The 15,054-nt window shown below is 46.6% G+C and overlaps 3 protein-coding genes across 5 annotated transcripts; 1 reads left to right on the forward strand and 2 right to left on the reverse strand.

Moving 5' to 3' along the window:
- Nucleotides 1-48: 48 nt before the first annotated feature.
- On the reverse strand, nucleotides 49-5,890 carry cant1b (calcium activated nucleotidase 1b). Of its 2 annotated transcripts, none has more exons than XM_068729132.1 (5): nucleotides 5,615-5,890; nucleotides 1,893-2,495; nucleotides 1,660-1,800; nucleotides 1,304-1,507; nucleotides 49-1,056 (listed from the first exon to the last, which is right to left on the reverse strand). In XM_068729132.1, the coding sequence occupies exons 2-5, from the start codon at nucleotides 2,434-2,436 to the stop codon at nucleotides 686-688; spliced, it is 1,260 nt and encodes a 419-aa protein (XP_068585233.1). In that variant the 5' UTR covers nucleotides 2,437-2,495; nucleotides 5,615-5,890; the 3' UTR covers nucleotides 49-685. The 2 variants fall into 2 exon arrangements, with proteins under 2 accessions (XP_068585233.1, XP_068585232.1); XM_068729131.1 differs by lacking the exon at nucleotides 5,615-5,890 and adding an exon at nucleotides 3,864-4,059.
- A 776-nt stretch (nucleotides 5,891-6,666) lies between these two features.
- Nucleotides 6,667-10,741, reverse strand: afmid (arylformamidase). 2 transcript variants are annotated; one of them, XR_011104982.1, is made up of 12 exons: nucleotides 10,633-10,741; nucleotides 10,302-10,392; nucleotides 9,571-9,675; nucleotides 9,396-9,444; nucleotides 9,236-9,321; nucleotides 9,055-9,127; nucleotides 8,826-8,923; nucleotides 8,627-8,705; nucleotides 8,265-8,400; nucleotides 7,558-7,662; nucleotides 7,292-7,384; nucleotides 6,667-7,210 (listed from the first exon to the last, which is right to left on the reverse strand). XR_011104982.1 is itself a non-coding variant. In XM_068729086.1 (11 exons), exons 1-11 carry the CDS (start codon nucleotides 10,657-10,659, stop codon nucleotides 7,355-7,357), a joined length of 879 nt encoding a protein of 292 aa, XP_068585187.1. In that variant the 5' UTR covers nucleotides 10,660-10,741; the 3' UTR covers nucleotides 6,667-7,354. The 2 variants fall into 2 exon arrangements, 1 of the variants encoding a protein (XP_068585187.1); XM_068729086.1 differs by having other exon boundaries at nucleotides 6,667-7,384.
- Nucleotides 10,742-11,917: 1,176 nt separating this feature from the next.
- Nucleotides 11,918-14,903, forward strand: tk1 (thymidine kinase 1, soluble). Its single transcript, XM_068728964.1, has 7 exons — nucleotides 11,918-12,096; nucleotides 12,261-12,292; nucleotides 12,663-12,776; nucleotides 13,471-13,564; nucleotides 13,676-13,765; nucleotides 13,979-14,098; nucleotides 14,371-14,903. Exons 1-7 carry the CDS (start codon nucleotides 12,031-12,033, stop codon nucleotides 14,548-14,550), a joined length of 696 nt encoding a protein of 231 aa, XP_068585065.1. The 5' UTR covers nucleotides 11,918-12,030; the 3' UTR covers nucleotides 14,551-14,903.
- The last annotated feature ends 151 nt before the right edge of the window (nucleotides 14,904-15,054 follow it).

Here is a 15,054-nt window from a genome sequence, read left to right on the forward strand (position 1 = left end):
CAATACAAACGTTAACATGGTGCACATTAAAAACAAGATGTCAGAACGTTGAAACAAGAGAACATTGTTTTATTATTTGCATTTTGAAAGGATACAAAATGAGCTTATGAACGGTTCCCGTTTGAATAGAGGAGCTGGTGTTTCGCTCGTGAAAGATATTCAGTTTATTAACGTGTGAGACGTGAGGAAAAACATCACATGTAGTTTATGAGGAAGCTGATATGCATCGAGTTGCTTAGACCCATTATTACATCGATATAAATCTTAACAGACCTGTTTAATATTCAAGTTATTGAAGGACATTTCTTCTGCTCCTTAAAACGATGTAGTCCTGAGTGTCTGACCAGCAGAGGAGCAGAGATTACCTGCTGTTGGATGAACCGACGGCTTCTCGTTCAGAGTCATTTACCCAGAATCCTCCAGAACATCAGTGTTGTCTTATTATTAAAGCTCTCATAAGGTGGTGGTGTGTCGTCACAGATGAGACGCCCAAACCAGTCGCACAAAAACTGAACTGGTCAATCATTGGTCTTCTCCTGCCTGTTCCTCTCAATCATCATACAATATTATTATAATATATAATCATGAAATGCATCTTTTTGGGTCATACCACATTATTGCACAGTAGAACTGAGGGGAATGTGACTCTTAAGGACAGTCCGCTTCTCGATCCTCGCCGTCCGTCTCAGATGAACTCCAGTCCTTCAAACTTCACGTTCCCGATCTTGGTCTCGGGCATCAGCACCCGGCCGTCCAGCGTGAACGCAATGATGTAGGTGGCGATCCGGCCGGCGTCCTCCTCCGACTTCAGGGCCAGGACGATCTGGTCGTCCGTGTCCGGGACGAACTTGAACGAGGAGAAGCCGTGGGTCGGGTCGAGCGGGCCGACGTGCCGCACCGTCACGTAGCTGAAGTCTGCGGGGCAGGACAGGAGGAGGTTGGTGGCGCGCCGCTCGTCGGCGGTCTCTTCGTAGTGCTCGTGACTGGCGCGGCGAGGGAGGAAGAACCAGCGCTGGAGACGCTCGCTCCACGCCGCCGATTCATGGATGAGGTAGCCTAGAGAACGAGGAGGTAGAAGAAGGGAGGGTTAACAAAATCAATAAGAGTGGGAGGAGTTCTGTTCCGTTTGAGTGACAAACTAAAATCTCTTCAGTGTCAATATCAAACCATGCACTCAAGGTTCATGTCTTTGTAGATTAAGGAACCTTTGACATCTGAAAGCCAAACTATTCCCTTGGTTCCACTCATAACGTGACACCACTGCACTGATGGCTGCATGTGGACTATGAAGAAGAAGGAGAACCTGGTGGTTGAATCCCCGTTGCGCTCCGCAGGGCGTTGTAGTGCGGCACCCAGTTCTCATGCTGCACATCTCCACGGTAACCGACGACCTTCACCCACTCGGGGTGGTTGTTGACGACCTGTCCGGACGTCGTGGTCCACTCTTTGCCCAGACCGCCGACATACAGCTGCTCATCCTTCACTGCCAGCCACTCCGCCTTGAATCCTGCACACAAAACGAGGACCGACTCGTGAGAAGGTGCGTGAAGATATATCCGCCTTTCTAAAGCTGTTCCTGTGGCGTTGAGTGTTTTCTGATGATGTTCCTCAAGAGTTGGTTTGAGACCTACATGTTCTCGGCTTCTTTTGGGGACTGACCTTTGGAGACCGAGCCGTCCCCGTCGGGCAGTATGACCCAGGGGACGGCCCGGTTGCCTTCGATCCTGTACACCACGCCCGTACGGTCGTCCACGCTGTACAGGTGACCGTTGAACACCACCAGCTCAGACAGCTCCATACCTGCAGTCAGACAAAGAGGACACCGACAAACTGACGTGAGGACACAAGCATAGAGAGTGGAGATCAGTGTGTGTGTGTGTGTGTGTCTTTACCTCGGCCTTTCTCAGCCAGATGACTCTCCAGTGTGACCGTCTCGGCGTCCCACTCCACCTCCAGTCTGTCAGCGCTGTCTGAAACAGTCAGGTAACCTCTCTTCATGTAGCTGAACCACGTCTGGTCCTTCGAGCTCCGTGACGCCGTGTCCAGGTCTGCGATCACACCGACGCGGTAGCGGATGCCGTGCTTGGTCTTCTCCGGCGGACTTAATGGGTAAGTGTCATTGTACGGTTTTGCCCTCCTCTGGTGGCGCGAGAGGCTTCTCGCATTCTGTCCGTTCGTCTCTCTGAAGATGCCGTCCTCGCCCTCGGCCTGCATTTGCAAACCGTGAACCCTGTTGCGGTAGTAACCCCTGGCGGCGGTGTCTCCGTCTCCGTCCCCGACCGTGCGGTGCAGGTACAACATGAGCACCAAAGCCAGCAGGGTGGCCACAGTGATCGCCCGCCATTTAGGGTGGAAGCGGGAGTCAGAGGCGGTAGCTTGCGTCATGGACGCCAAGGCCAGGGGGAGGCCTCGGACGGCGACACCAAACGAGGTCATGGAGGCGTCGCCGGCATCCTCGCCGTCAGGTTTGGACTCGGGGTGATGACCGCTACTGCCTGGGGTGGAGCAGAGAGAGACGCATTAGAGCCATGATGAAGGATGTGGAGCAAAGTAACCTGGCACTGTTTTCAGCTGAAATCACTATTTGTTTTTGTACCGTTCATTTCAGACATGAGAACAATTAAAACAATAGCAGGATGAGAGAAATTAAAGCGGGGGGGGGGGGGGGGGGGGGGGGGGGCATGTTGGAAGCATAGACTGTTGTTCCTCTTGTTCTTTGTTCACAACAGAGCTTTGTTGTCCCGTTCATCTGCATACTGAGGAGGTGGACGACACGTCCTACTGTCTCTGTGACCTCGCTCTGTTCTGACCTTAATGTCAAGTTATTTCTTCCTTCTGATCGCCAGATATATACCGTATGTAATATATATGTAATATATATGTAATATATATGCATGTAAACGGAACCTGCATGCATAAGTGCACGTTTCTGGTTTAACAGAAGGATTCAGGGTTTCAGGCAGGAGACCACAGGATCCACAGACCCAACTCTCACGGATGAACTAAAAAGTGATCTTAAGAGCGACATTGAGTCGGTTAGAACACATAATCAGAGTTACATCTGGGTTTCACACACAGATATGAGGCTGACACGTCAACAGAGACCCTGCCCTGAAACACGAGAGGTGAGCTTATTTAGTGACAACAAGAGGGACATGGTGTCCCTCGACCTTTCTTCGTCTGCACCGAGTCACATGTCCCCGTTTAAAATCACTGAATACTAATAATAACTGGAGAATATTATCGTTTCTGACAGGCCTCTATCTCGCCTTTTAAAACTCATCCTGACACATTAACCAGAAAACAACAACGCTTCAGTGTTACTCAATTACCACAGGCATTTATTTCTGCAGGTCAGAACGTCATTTTCCTGAAAAAGTAAACCACGCCCCGGCAATTATGAACGATGTGTGACTGAAGCAGAATATGTGATAACAACAAAATGCAGCTTCACAAAGGATAACGCACTGTGAAGTACACGTGTGTGTGTGTGTGTGTGTGTGTGGTAGTAGTCTATGTGGGACTGAAGCTGCAGAGCAATTAAACGGATAAATCACCAGAAAATAAATGTCACAAAAGTGTGTCTCCGTGAAGAACAGAGTCTGCTTTAATGACTGTAATGACATAATGACACCAGGCTTATTTGGTATTTCTTACATAACGTCACATCCCATACAGGAACCATCACTTCTCTGCCTATTCAGCGTCTCTCTAAACAAGTGCATGCTCCTTGACTAACACGCTCTACAACATACTCACGTCAACATATAATGCCCTTATTGTCACTATTGTATGCATCCCCCCCCCCCCCCCCCCGTCCCAAACACTGCCTCGCTGTACGCTGTGAGAGTGCAATCATTCACCCTTGCTTCGCCTCTTCTCCCCCGGACACGCTGTAGCCACCATGCTGTCCTCCTTCACACGCCACTGATGATAAACTCCACGTCCCTCCAGCCTCTGGTCCTAACGAACAACTGGTGTCTATATCTCACAGTCTCCTCCTTTTCCCTCCGCTACACCGTCTCAAGTTTCCCGATCCCGTGTCGTAGACTCCCAGAAAGAAAGGAGGCTCCACTAAAACGCTAATAATTAAGTAAATCAGGAAGAACGGGTTGAGAAGCAAACTTGTAAAAAGTGAACAGCATGTGTGAGTTTGAATAACAATGGCTGAAACAATAAGGGCCTGTCAGCCACTGATCAGTGGTGGAGAGTTACTCCAGACAGTTTTTATAGCAGAGGACTCAACAGATTAGAAGTGGGTTTGGATACATGATACTCCTAAATCCTTCAGGCGTTAATACATCCACGCTTCTCCATGTCACAAAACGGGCAGAACCTGCTTTCAGATGTGTGTCTGTGTCGACTCGACTTCTGAACTCAAGTTGTGTAATTCTCTATATTTCATTAACGCAGGTTATCCAGCAGACCTACCAGATATATGTACGCAGGTTACAGATTTATTCATTTGAAATCTTGTTTGCGGTTCATAGTCGTATGGAAGCTCATTCCCGTCACGACAAAATAAAGATCCAGTTATCTCACTTTGACAGTGTAAGAAGTGACTGTGAGGCTGTGTAGACACGGGGCAGCAACAACAACAACAACAACAACAACAACAACAACATCATCATCATTAGCCTAGAACTTAAATGTAATTTAACGAGGACAGTCCTTCAAACAACAGAGGACTGTTGTTTGAAGGACTGTCCTCGTGATGAGGACGTGGTCCACCCGTGTATGGAACTGATGGCAGAGCACAACCTAACGATGTCTGACGATGATGTGTATGAAACTACAGACCTTTATCTACGACGTCATCAAATGATTGCTCATGGGCTGGGGGAATGAAGCATGCGCTGTGAGAAAGTGTCGAGATAACTGGATCTTTATTTGTTCCTCACAGTGGCGGTAATGAACTTCCATAGCTTCATTCATTTTGACCAAAGAGAAATCTTTACTCTCACTTACTAGGTTTGTTTTTCTTTCTGGATCTTTCGACCACATCACGTGGTCTTCCACTGTGGGTGGAGTTTGCTCAGTTGTCATGACAATGCCAACGGCTGGACCTTTTGATTGTTTTACTGCAGACTTTAAGGTCACGATGAACTGTGACGCGATACTTTGTCTCAGTGTGTGTACTGTATTCACTCAACACTGAGCAAACACCGTCACACGGTACTAACGGGACAGTTGTAGTTAATGTAGTTGCAGTTCATTTAACTCGTCGTGACCTGTTCAGAGCGACACGACGAGTCAGTAAAGCGACGCTAGTAAACTTTGACCGGCTTCCAACAAAAGTGAACAAAACGTTGAGCCTCGAAGCTGTCCTCTAGTTCACTCATATTAAAGTACAAAGAACTCGACGTCCACGTACTTCAGAGTAACAGACACGTCGTCCAGTACACGGTTAAGACAAACGCGCGCTTATGCAAGAGTTGGAGACACAACGGCTCCATTTAAAAGCGCTAGCCGCGAAGCTAACGGCTGCTAGCTAGCATTAACCGCCATGTTTATCGTCAGTGTTAACCAACGAGCCGAGGCGCCGGACTCGAGACTCCGGACGGAGTTGAGAAGTGTCGTCGTTTAGTGACTTTTAAACCCGTCGGGAGCTTACCTGGTGCAGAGGGGCCTCAGGTCCGACCGGTTGGCCATGTTTGTTGGGCTGTTTCTCGGCGGTTAGCTCCTCCTGCCCGGAGACTGAACCCTCTGAACCGATGTCGTGAATGTCCAACTCACCACCCTGTCCAACACTCAACTACTGATGTCCTAACGACTCCCTATACACACACACACACACACACACACACACACACACACACACACACACACACACACACACACACACACACACACACACACACACACACACACACACACACATACATACATACATACATATACATATATATATATATATATATATATATACACACATACATATAATACTGATGTATTATTAACTACAAGTCTGCTGAATGGAGAACATGTTAGGAGTAACTAGTTTAATTTGTTAAAGGGACAAACGAGTCCTCTGGTCATGGTCTGTCCTGGTTCACGTTTCAAGAGGCGGTGAAACACTGCTGCAGCCCATTAATAATCCATTCATCTAATAGACCCTTATTTATATATTATGAATCAAACACTTCTCTGCTACAACCACCAAAATGAGCTGAAGTTGAATGGACACCTTTCTAAATGAACTAACACTGAACATCATGACCTTCAGGAGGGTTTTACTGCTGCTGAGTTACAACTAGTTAGAGCTACATGTACCTAATAAACTGGCAACTAAAAGGTCAGAACCCGACCCAGCCCTCCTCTGACAGCACCGTGTCGGCCTTGGCACAGCTTCATTTGGGAATGAGGCCCGTGTGAGTTCAGTATAATAACGGTCTTATTAAAACTAGATTTTGAGACCGGGCCACGACATCAATAATGCAGGACCAGCCTCGACATAATACTGTACTTAAGTTGTAAAAATTCCCATTAACCAAATGACCATAAATATGTCTGTGCCAGGTGTGGCACTAATGCTGAGAGAAGACAGAGCACATTGTCTTCATATTTTTCACAGCACTATAACGTGCCACTAGTTGCTTCAAAGACGGGGACAATCAAATTGCAGCAAATCTCATCGACGTACACAAACAACTGCCGCTACAGGAGTTCTCAAATATAAATATTTATTGTGATGATTTATCTCTTTAGAATCTACAGCAATGATTAATAGAACACTTTGTGTCAACAATAATGGAAACAATGAGCGCAGGAACGAGTGCATCGGTAAATGTAGTCGTGTGTGTTTGTTTACAACATGTGTACTTAAATATCAGTGATCTACCATTAGGTGCAAATCTATAAAGCGTCCATTAAAGTCTCCTGATGTCAGCGTTGTGCATCAGTAGTCTGCACATGAGCTCATATTCATGTCCTACCGATGAACTTTAAGTTGCATTTCAGATTGTCACAAGAAAGAAAATCACAACACAAACAGACTCACGCTTTGACAAAACACTGGGAATATTCCTAAACTACTTATCAGCTCTGCGGCTCTCAGTGTGCCGGTGGAACCTCCCGATGATAACAGTGTGCACAATGCTCGTTAAATAATCTGCTTACAGCAAGTCTGACGGCAGCACAGTGCGCTACAATCACCCTCCAGAAGTGACTCCGCCCACGCAACGTTTTTATGACGCGGTACAACGAACAACTGTGAAGAACAAATGATAGAGTGATCACGATCCATGCCTCCTGATTATTGATGAATCTAAATGACAGACATTGTACAAACCTGAAATAATGCATATATATTGTCAGTGTGTTGATTTTAAGTGATGGAATAAAGACCGCCGCCTTAGCTCTTCCCCATCGTCTTCAAGAGAAGCTACAGAGGAGAGAAAAGGAATATTAAAAACACACTACAGTCACTACATGTATGCTGGATATAGTGATAGCTGCTACAGATGGCTGTAAGACTACTGCTGCACAGTTACAGGCTTTACATTGATAATGTAAAACCTTAATGATTGCTCGTTTAGTTCAGTGAACGGTGCGTACCTTCGTTAGGCGGTACTCCTCATCTACCAGCCGCTCGATGATGTTGAAGTGGTCGGTGTCCTCCACGTCCTCCTTGGTCACGTTGAGTCCTGACGCCTCTAAAGTCTTCACAGCCAGGAGACAGAGGTCATGAAGTAGTACACATACGCAATTATTATTAAAAAAAAATGCTGACTTTCATATCCTAATGAATCATTTACACATAGAAATTTAATTTGTCATTGTATGAAATTGTCTCAAACTGCCGACGCATTTAAAAGTTGAAATCTTCAAAAGCTGATGAACAGTAAATCCATCAAGTTCAGTTCCGGGGGCTTATTTTTATGGTCAATTAATTAATTAACAACTTCTTTTTCATTTAAGCGTAACTTGCTTTATTGAAAAGAAAAATTGTCTGATTAACTGACCATTAAAATAATGATCTTCAACCTTAAAAGACACCCCAAGGAGCGTTTGATCACTAGCAGTGCTGCTGCTGTTTCCCTTTTGTTTGTGTTGTAAACATGGAGGCACACAGTACACTCTGCTGCCACCCGGTTAACACCACTGCACCGGTTGTCACCTGCCGACAGTTACACTCGAAAGAAACGGCATTGCACCAACAACAGGCCGACAGAGCCACAGGGTAGCTTTAATAAATCTAATCAAGCCCTGCGACAGATAAGAGGTTAAAGGTGATGGATGCGTTCATGCTCAGCAGCACTGACTTTGTAGTATTCTTCCGACTGCTTGCGAAACTCTGGCGAGTCGTTCTCAGCGACGGCCACGATGATGTGACAGCTGGAGGAGGAGAGTTTGAGCTGAGGGACCAGTGTGCTGGGGCTGTTCCTCACCGCCACCTCCCTGCAAACAGGAGACACCCGGGGGGGGGAGGAGTCAAATACTGAGTGGTACGACACACACACACACACACACACACACACACACACACACAGTAAAAAGTGGCTAACAATCAGATCACTGTGTGTGTGTGTGTGTGTGTGTGTGTGTGTGTGTGTGTGTGTGTGTGTGTGTGTGTGTGTGTTATTGCACCACAGGTACAGTTGCGTGCACTGCGGTAGGAACGTACTCCGTCATCTTCAAAGGCTCGTTGACGTAGGTGGACAGGATGGGCAGGAGGTCGTATATGCCGCTAACAAGGAACGCACCTGTTGGAGGAACAACAACAAAGAGAAAACTGATAATCAGCTGTGCAGTACCTCAACCTTTGCATTCGTGTTCGTCAGTCACCTCCGTCGCTCGTCCCCCTTTCACCCGATGGACCTCACCTTTGATCTGAGGAGTGACGCTGTACTGAGACCAGTCAGTGGAGAGGACCATCGCAGCCAGGTGAGCCCCGGCAGAGTGGCCACACAGGTACAGACCGCTGAGGGAGGAGCAGAGGTTAGAGAAGACTAACAAGAGGTGACCGCCATGACGGCAGTTTACCTCTTTCTGGGTGAGAGGAGAGGTGATTCATTTTAATGTAATGCATTAAGATGAATTAATGACGGGTACCTGATGTGAGAATACTGCTGGACGACAGACACCACACTCCTGCGTACTTGAGATACCATCAGGTCCATGCTGCCTGAAAGGAGCACAGGCAGAGCGCTGACATCCCCAGAGCTCACCTTCATGAATCAATCTCTTTCCCCAGGAAGAGAAACAAATCTGATCTGAAATGAAGACACTCTACCTTTGGGGGCGGTGTCATAATCGACGGCCACCACCACCACACCTTTGTCAACGAGCGGAACGGCCATGAACCCCGACTCCTCCTTGCTGTGTGAGCACAAAGCATCAACAACGGGACAGACCTGAACAGGAAGGTTAAATCTGAGAAGACAGCGCCGTACCTGAGGAACTGCCAGTAGCCTCCATGTAGGTAAATAACGAGCGGGACGTCTGAAACAGAGGGAATGAGGCCCGTTAATCCATCCGCATCATCTAACCTTCTGCTATGTGAAGCATGCCAGTGGGGTTTTGATGAGGTATCAATGGGGTGGTGTTGGCAGTCACACATGTCAGTACCCAGAGAGGTGGTGCTGGGTATGTAGACATCCAGTTTCTCTCCGTCTCCCTCTCCGTATGGCACGTTGAGCAACGTTTGAGCCAGACCACGGGCGCGCTCCGTCCCTGGACACAAGCATGACACGAGGGGTGTACAGCGTGACCCACAACCACGCAGTGAGACGTTCCCGTTAGCCGTCCCAGTGTCTCACGGGAGGCCAGCGGGTCGAGGCACCGGTCCTGAACCCTAACGACCCAGATTCTACCGCTCACTTCCTGTCATTTCCCTGCTGTTGGCTCTCGAATAAAAAGGCATCAAATGTAAATTCATAATCAAGTCATGTGGAGAAGCACATGTGTAGAAGATTTAGTCCACATTCTGTAGATCAGTGAACTTCATTTAGAGACCCTCATTTCCAATGTTCCCTTTTGTGTTTAGCTCTGCTGCAGCATTCTCACCAAATTCAATGCAATGTCCCAATTAGGTCATTCAATTAGACATGTTCTTCCCCCTTACACTCTGAAGTTCTTCTAGAAATCTGAACAAAGCTCATGCAGAACACTGGTTACATTAGACATGTTACACTTAATGACATCTATTCATTATTATCTATTGCGTTTTCGAAGTCAAAATAGACTGTCTATCTCGGGCTACACGTTTTGTCACCTGTGCTCCTCGACCTGTGCGACTGGACCCGGATTTCTGTGCATTGTTGCGAATCATAGCATCTTAGCTTCAAAACGGAACCGACCTTCCTTCAAAGCCTTCACGTGGGCCTTGATCACGTCGTCTGCAGACATCCTGAGCGACCACCGGCTGGGTGAATACTGCCTCTCGAGCTCCTGTCACACGGAGAGACGTGCCGGTCAGCTGGGAGAGCCGAGACACCGAGCACCACGAGCCGCTGGTGAGCGGCGTCAACAAGGGGAACAGCGCCCTCTACAGCCCACTTATTACCCAGTGTGTTAATGCAACTGCATTCATCGGCTGTAGAAACAGGAACTACAGCATGTTGTTATTTCAAAAAGTCAAATTAGAAGCTTGACTCACAGTTAGACATATTCAAATTACAAAACTCTTACATCTTTCTTCATCGTAGTCCAGTGCATCGTGTTGGTCTCTGGTAGGGACGTTACTCGCTGAAAGTCTGCTGTCAAATGAATCCGATCCACATGTGCGCTGCTGAGAGACTTCCGGACTTTAGACTGTCCTAAAGTAAACACGTGACGTCAGTCTGTCCACTGGACCTTCTGCTCTCTGCTCAGTACCGCGTGCTGATACAGAACCGCTCCTCTGCCACAGATACAGGCTGTGTTTGTTTAGTGATTTTGAATTATATAAGTGTTATGTTGTGTGTCAGCTGTGTGTCTGTGGGTTTCTGCTTTATTTAACTGTAAAACTTGACATTATTCTTCATATAATGTCAAGTTATACCTTATTATTATTATTATTATCATTATTATTATTATTATTATATTGTTATTACCTGAATGTGTGCATTACAAAGTGTATGCTGTTTGTTTCTACATGATGCAAGTAGTAACATCTTACAATCACACGTTTCAACCTTTTTGTCCTTTTAACGTTCCTCCAGCAAGGCCGAGATCCTCCTTGTGGCACTGGCACCGCACTGACTAGTCACTGACGACTAGTCAGTGGCTAGTCACTGACGACTAGTCACTGACGACTAGTCAGTAGTCAGTGAGGACTAGTCACTGACGACTAGTCAGTGGCTAGTCACTGACGACTAGTCACTGACGACTAGTCAGTAGTCAGTGAGGACTAGTCACTGACGACTAGTCAGTGGCTAGTCAGTAGTCAGTGACGACTAGTCAGTGATGGCTAGTCAGTCACTGACTAGCCGTCACGCTTGCCAGTGACGACTAGTCACTGGCAAGCGTCAGTAGTCGCACTGACATAGAACAGTGTGTCTCAGTGTGTCTCAGTGTGTCTCAGTATGTCTCAGTGTGTCTCTGTATGTCTCATTATGTGTCAGTGTGTCTCAGTATGTCTCAGTGTGTCTCTGTATGTCTCAGTGTGTCTCAGTATGTGTCTCAGTATGTCTCAGTGTGTCTCTGTATGTCTCAGTGTGTCTCAGGGTGTCTCAGTGTGTCTCAATATGTCTCAGTGTGTCTCAGGATGTCTCAGTATGTCTCTCTGTTTCAGGACGCTCCCGCCCTCTCAAAAAAAACAAATGTTAAAGAGGCTCGTCCCACCAATATGACGTTCTGTGCTCTGATTGGTCAGAAGTGGTGCCGGCGCTCTCTCTGCCGTCACATTTCTGAGGGCGCTGTTTGGTTCAAAGAGTCACGTGACTCTACGTTCATTGGTTGAATCTGACATAAAGCAGTCCTCAACCGCTGGCGCGCATTTTCAACGTTCTGATTCAGGACTAGTTCTCCTGCGGGATTAAATTACTGCTAAACTTCGTATTTATTGAACTGTTATCTTATTAATATTTGTAGCGTCTTTGAGTCAGAATGGACTGCGTGGATTTCCCGAGAGTTTTGCCAAATTCCCCGAGAAAAGCCCGCGGACAAATCCAGGTCTGTATGATTGATCTGAACGTTAACAAAGATATCAACAAACTGAGAGACTTTATATATATAGTTATACATATATTATATATTAAAAACAACACCACGTCGTTGACGCGTTAAAGGTTGAACTACTTCCTGTCGTCACTAACAGCCTCTCCTCTTGTCTTCAGGTGATCTTTGGACCGATGTTTTCAGGTAAAAGGTGAGTTCTTCATTCACAGACAGAGACAGCACGTCTCTCTGCAGGTGAAGCTAGCCGCTGTTATTCATATCCACTGTTTATAATCGCATTAAAAACAATAGACTCAAACATCCCGCCAAATCTCGTCCATCGTTTACCAGCTGCCACCCAGACAATACGTCACATGTACAGCTGCTGTAACGTCATGCTTTGTACATTAACTCATTTCATCACCATATTTTACTGATGTCGCACATTAAACAACATCACAGTGTTTATGACGTCATGCTTAAGCTGTTGTAGGAAGTTGGTGTCATTGATCTGACTATTGTATGAATAAATGACTGATATTAACTCATTTTAATTCATGCATTTCCTCTTGAACCCGCAGCACTGAACTGATGAGACGAGTGCGCCGGTTCCAGATAGCCCAGTACGACTGCTTGGTGATCAAATATGCCAAAGACACTCGTTACTCTGACACCGGCATGGCCACACATGACAAGTAAGAACACCTGTTCTCATTCACTGGTTCCTTAAACTACGTTTCTCACATGTACAGAAATACTTTGTTCTTTGTGTTTGAGGATGTGGTAATGATGTCTGTAGACGAGGAAGGCCGTAGGGTTTCATAACCTTGTTCGTTAGTTTGGTATTAATTTGTTACTTTAGATTATATGTGATCGCACGGCGGTGTGGTGGAGCGGCACCGGTGCCTCCATGTGTAGTTTGCATGTTCTTCAGGTTCTACGGCTTCTTCCCACAGTCCAAAGACAGCTTAGTGTGTGTGTGTGTGTGTGTGTGTGTGTGTGTGTGTGTGTGTGTGTGTGTGTGTGTGTGTGTGTGTGTGTGTGTGTGTGTGTGTGTGTGTGTGTGTGTGTGTGTGTGTGTGTGTGTGTGTGTGTGTGTGTGTGTGTGTGTGTGTGTGTCCGTCCTGCACTGGTCTGGTGATCTAGTACAACAATGAACCTCTTGTGTAACAGAATACACTTTATTCTGACTTGAATGAGAGGCTGAACTTTAAAACTCTGGAGGCTTTTGACTTTAACGACGCAGCAACTTAAAGAAGAGCCTGTATGAGTTAAAGTGTAGTTATTACTCATACTCTATTACTCTATTACATTAAAGTTCAGCAGCTTGATGGAGGACAGAACAAACGACGTCTTCACGTTTCCTCCTCCATCTTGTCCGTCTTTTAGAAACACGATGGCAGCCGTACCGGCGAGCTGTCTGGGAGAAATCCGGCATCTGGCAGCTCAAGTGTGCGTCATTGGAATTGACGAAGGACAGTTTGTAAGTCTACACACTCAGTTTGTGTTCCTCTTCTTCACCTTTTAAAGTCGTTACTGTTCACGTCCGTAGAGACCAGAATGTCTCCCTCACTAACTGTTGTTGTTGTTGTAGTTTCCAGACACGGTGGGGTTCTGTGAGGAAATGGCCAATCTGGGGAAGACGGTCATCGTAGCTGCTTTGGATGGAACCTTCCAGAGAAAAGTGAGTGTTTAGTCTCCACATGTGATGCTGACAGAGGGACGCTGCTGAGGCAGATGGAGCGTCTCTGTAGAGACTCGTTAAGGAAGGAGACGTCCACTGTGAGCTCGAGCAGCTCTATAACAGAGTCCATCGCTCCTCACTGCAGTGCGTCTGTTCTGTCCTCCTGACGTGGTTACACCGCCGTCCATTCAGCTGTCCTGTGCGTCCTTGTAGGCGTTCGGGAACATCCTGAACCTGGTCCCTCTGGCGGAGAGCGTCGTGAAGCTCCACGCCGTCTGCATGCAGTGTTACAAAGAAGCCGCCTACACCAAGAGGATAGGAGCCGAGAAGGAGGTGAGGAGGCAGTCCTGAGAAAAGTCTTCAATGAGTCGACCGTGAAGTGCTTCAGAAGACTTTTCTATTTCTGTCTGTGTGCCTCAGTACGTCTTAACGAGATAACCAAATACTCTTAAACACTGGAACATTCACACTGAGATAAGTCAGAATATTATTACGTTGTGTCTGTCGGCCATCTTTAACTCTAGAGTGTAGAGAAACCCAAAGACCTCGCTCGTCTTTTCTTAAACTCTTGTAAACCTGTCGACTGCTGTTCCTCTGTGCCACAGGTGGAGGTGATTGGTGGAGCTGACAAGTACCAGGCGGTGTGTAGACGGTGTTATGGAGGTCTGATGGTGGACAAAGAGAACAGCGCTCCTTTCAGGAACGAAACGCCGCAACACATCCTCTCAGGGAAACTCGTGGACTCAGCGATTCCTAGGAAGCTTTTCTCTTCTCTCCACCTCTGAACACGGAAACGGGACTTGTTGAGAGTATTATTTTGTGTGTGTGTGTGTGTGTGTGTGTGTGTGCGTGTGTGTGTGTGTGTGTGTGTGTGTGTGTGTGTGTGTGTGTGTGTGTGTGTGTGTGTGTGTGTGTGTGTGTGTGTGTGTGAGCATTAGTAGGGAAATTAGTTTTTATTTGAAATTAACTTTTGCTTCTGGACATTTTAGGGACCTTAAAGTTTCTGCTTTAAAGTATTCTGTGTATATTTTATAAATGTTTTTACTTGATGACGGTGCACTTAAAACTCTAAAGACCAATAACTCATAGGTTTTAATTATCTTTGTATCTGTACATTTATAAAGAAGAGTGGAAGGTCCGGCTGTGTTGTCGTGTTTGTCGGTCAGCGGTGAACTTTGATTGAAGGTGTGTGTTATATGGTAACAGTTGGAGACGTTGAAGCCTCACTGTGACACGTGACTGAATGCTCACAGGACCAAAATAACCGGTTTAGCTCCTGGCAGGCTGCG

The sequence above is a fragment of the Cebidichthys violaceus genome, unplaced genomic scaffold (genome assembly GCF_023349555.1).
Source record: "Cebidichthys violaceus isolate CVI_PGR_0920_01 unplaced genomic scaffold, fCebVio1.0.p SCAF_44, whole genome shotgun sequence".
NCBI classification, from domain to species: Eukaryota; Metazoa; Chordata; class Actinopteri; order Perciformes; family Stichaeidae; genus Cebidichthys; species Cebidichthys violaceus.

Excerpts from the sequence above, each read along its gene's own strand:
- cant1b (XM_068729131.1), bottom strand. The coding sequence starts at position 3,906 with ATGGTGGCTACAGCGTGTCCGGGGGAGAAGAGGCGAAGCAAGG. Across the intron at positions 2,496-3,863 it reads GGAGAAGAGGCGAAGCAAGG|GCAGTAGCGGTCATCACCCC; the intron begins GTGAATGATTGC and ends GCTCCACCCCAG. Across the intron at positions 1,508-1,659 it reads GGACGGCTCGGTCTCCAAAG|GATTCAAGGCGGAGTGGCTG; the intron begins GTCAGTCCCCAA and ends TTTTGTGTGCAG.
- afmid (XM_068729086.1), bottom strand. The coding sequence starts at position 10,659 with ATGCACTGGACTACGATGAAGAAAGAT. Across the intron at positions 9,445-9,570 it reads ACCCAGCACCACCTCTCTGG|ACGTCCCGCTCGTTATTTAC; the intron begins GTACTGACATGT and ends CCTCTGTTTCAG. Across the intron at positions 9,322-9,395 it reads GGCTACTGGCAGTTCCTCAG|CAAGGAGGAGTCGGGGTTCA; the intron begins GTACGGCGCTGT and ends GTGCTCACACAG.
- tk1 (XM_068728964.1), top strand. The coding sequence starts at position 12,031 with ATGGACTGCGTGGATTTCCCGAGAGTTTTGCCAAATTCCCCGAGAAAA. Across the intron at positions 12,777-13,470 it reads GGCATGGCCACACATGACAA|AAACACGATGGCAGCCGTAC; the intron begins GTAAGAACACCT and ends TCCGTCTTTTAG. Across the intron at positions 13,565-13,675 it reads GAATTGACGAAGGACAGTTT|TTTCCAGACACGGTGGGGTT; the intron begins GTAAGTCTACAC and ends TTGTTGTTGTAG.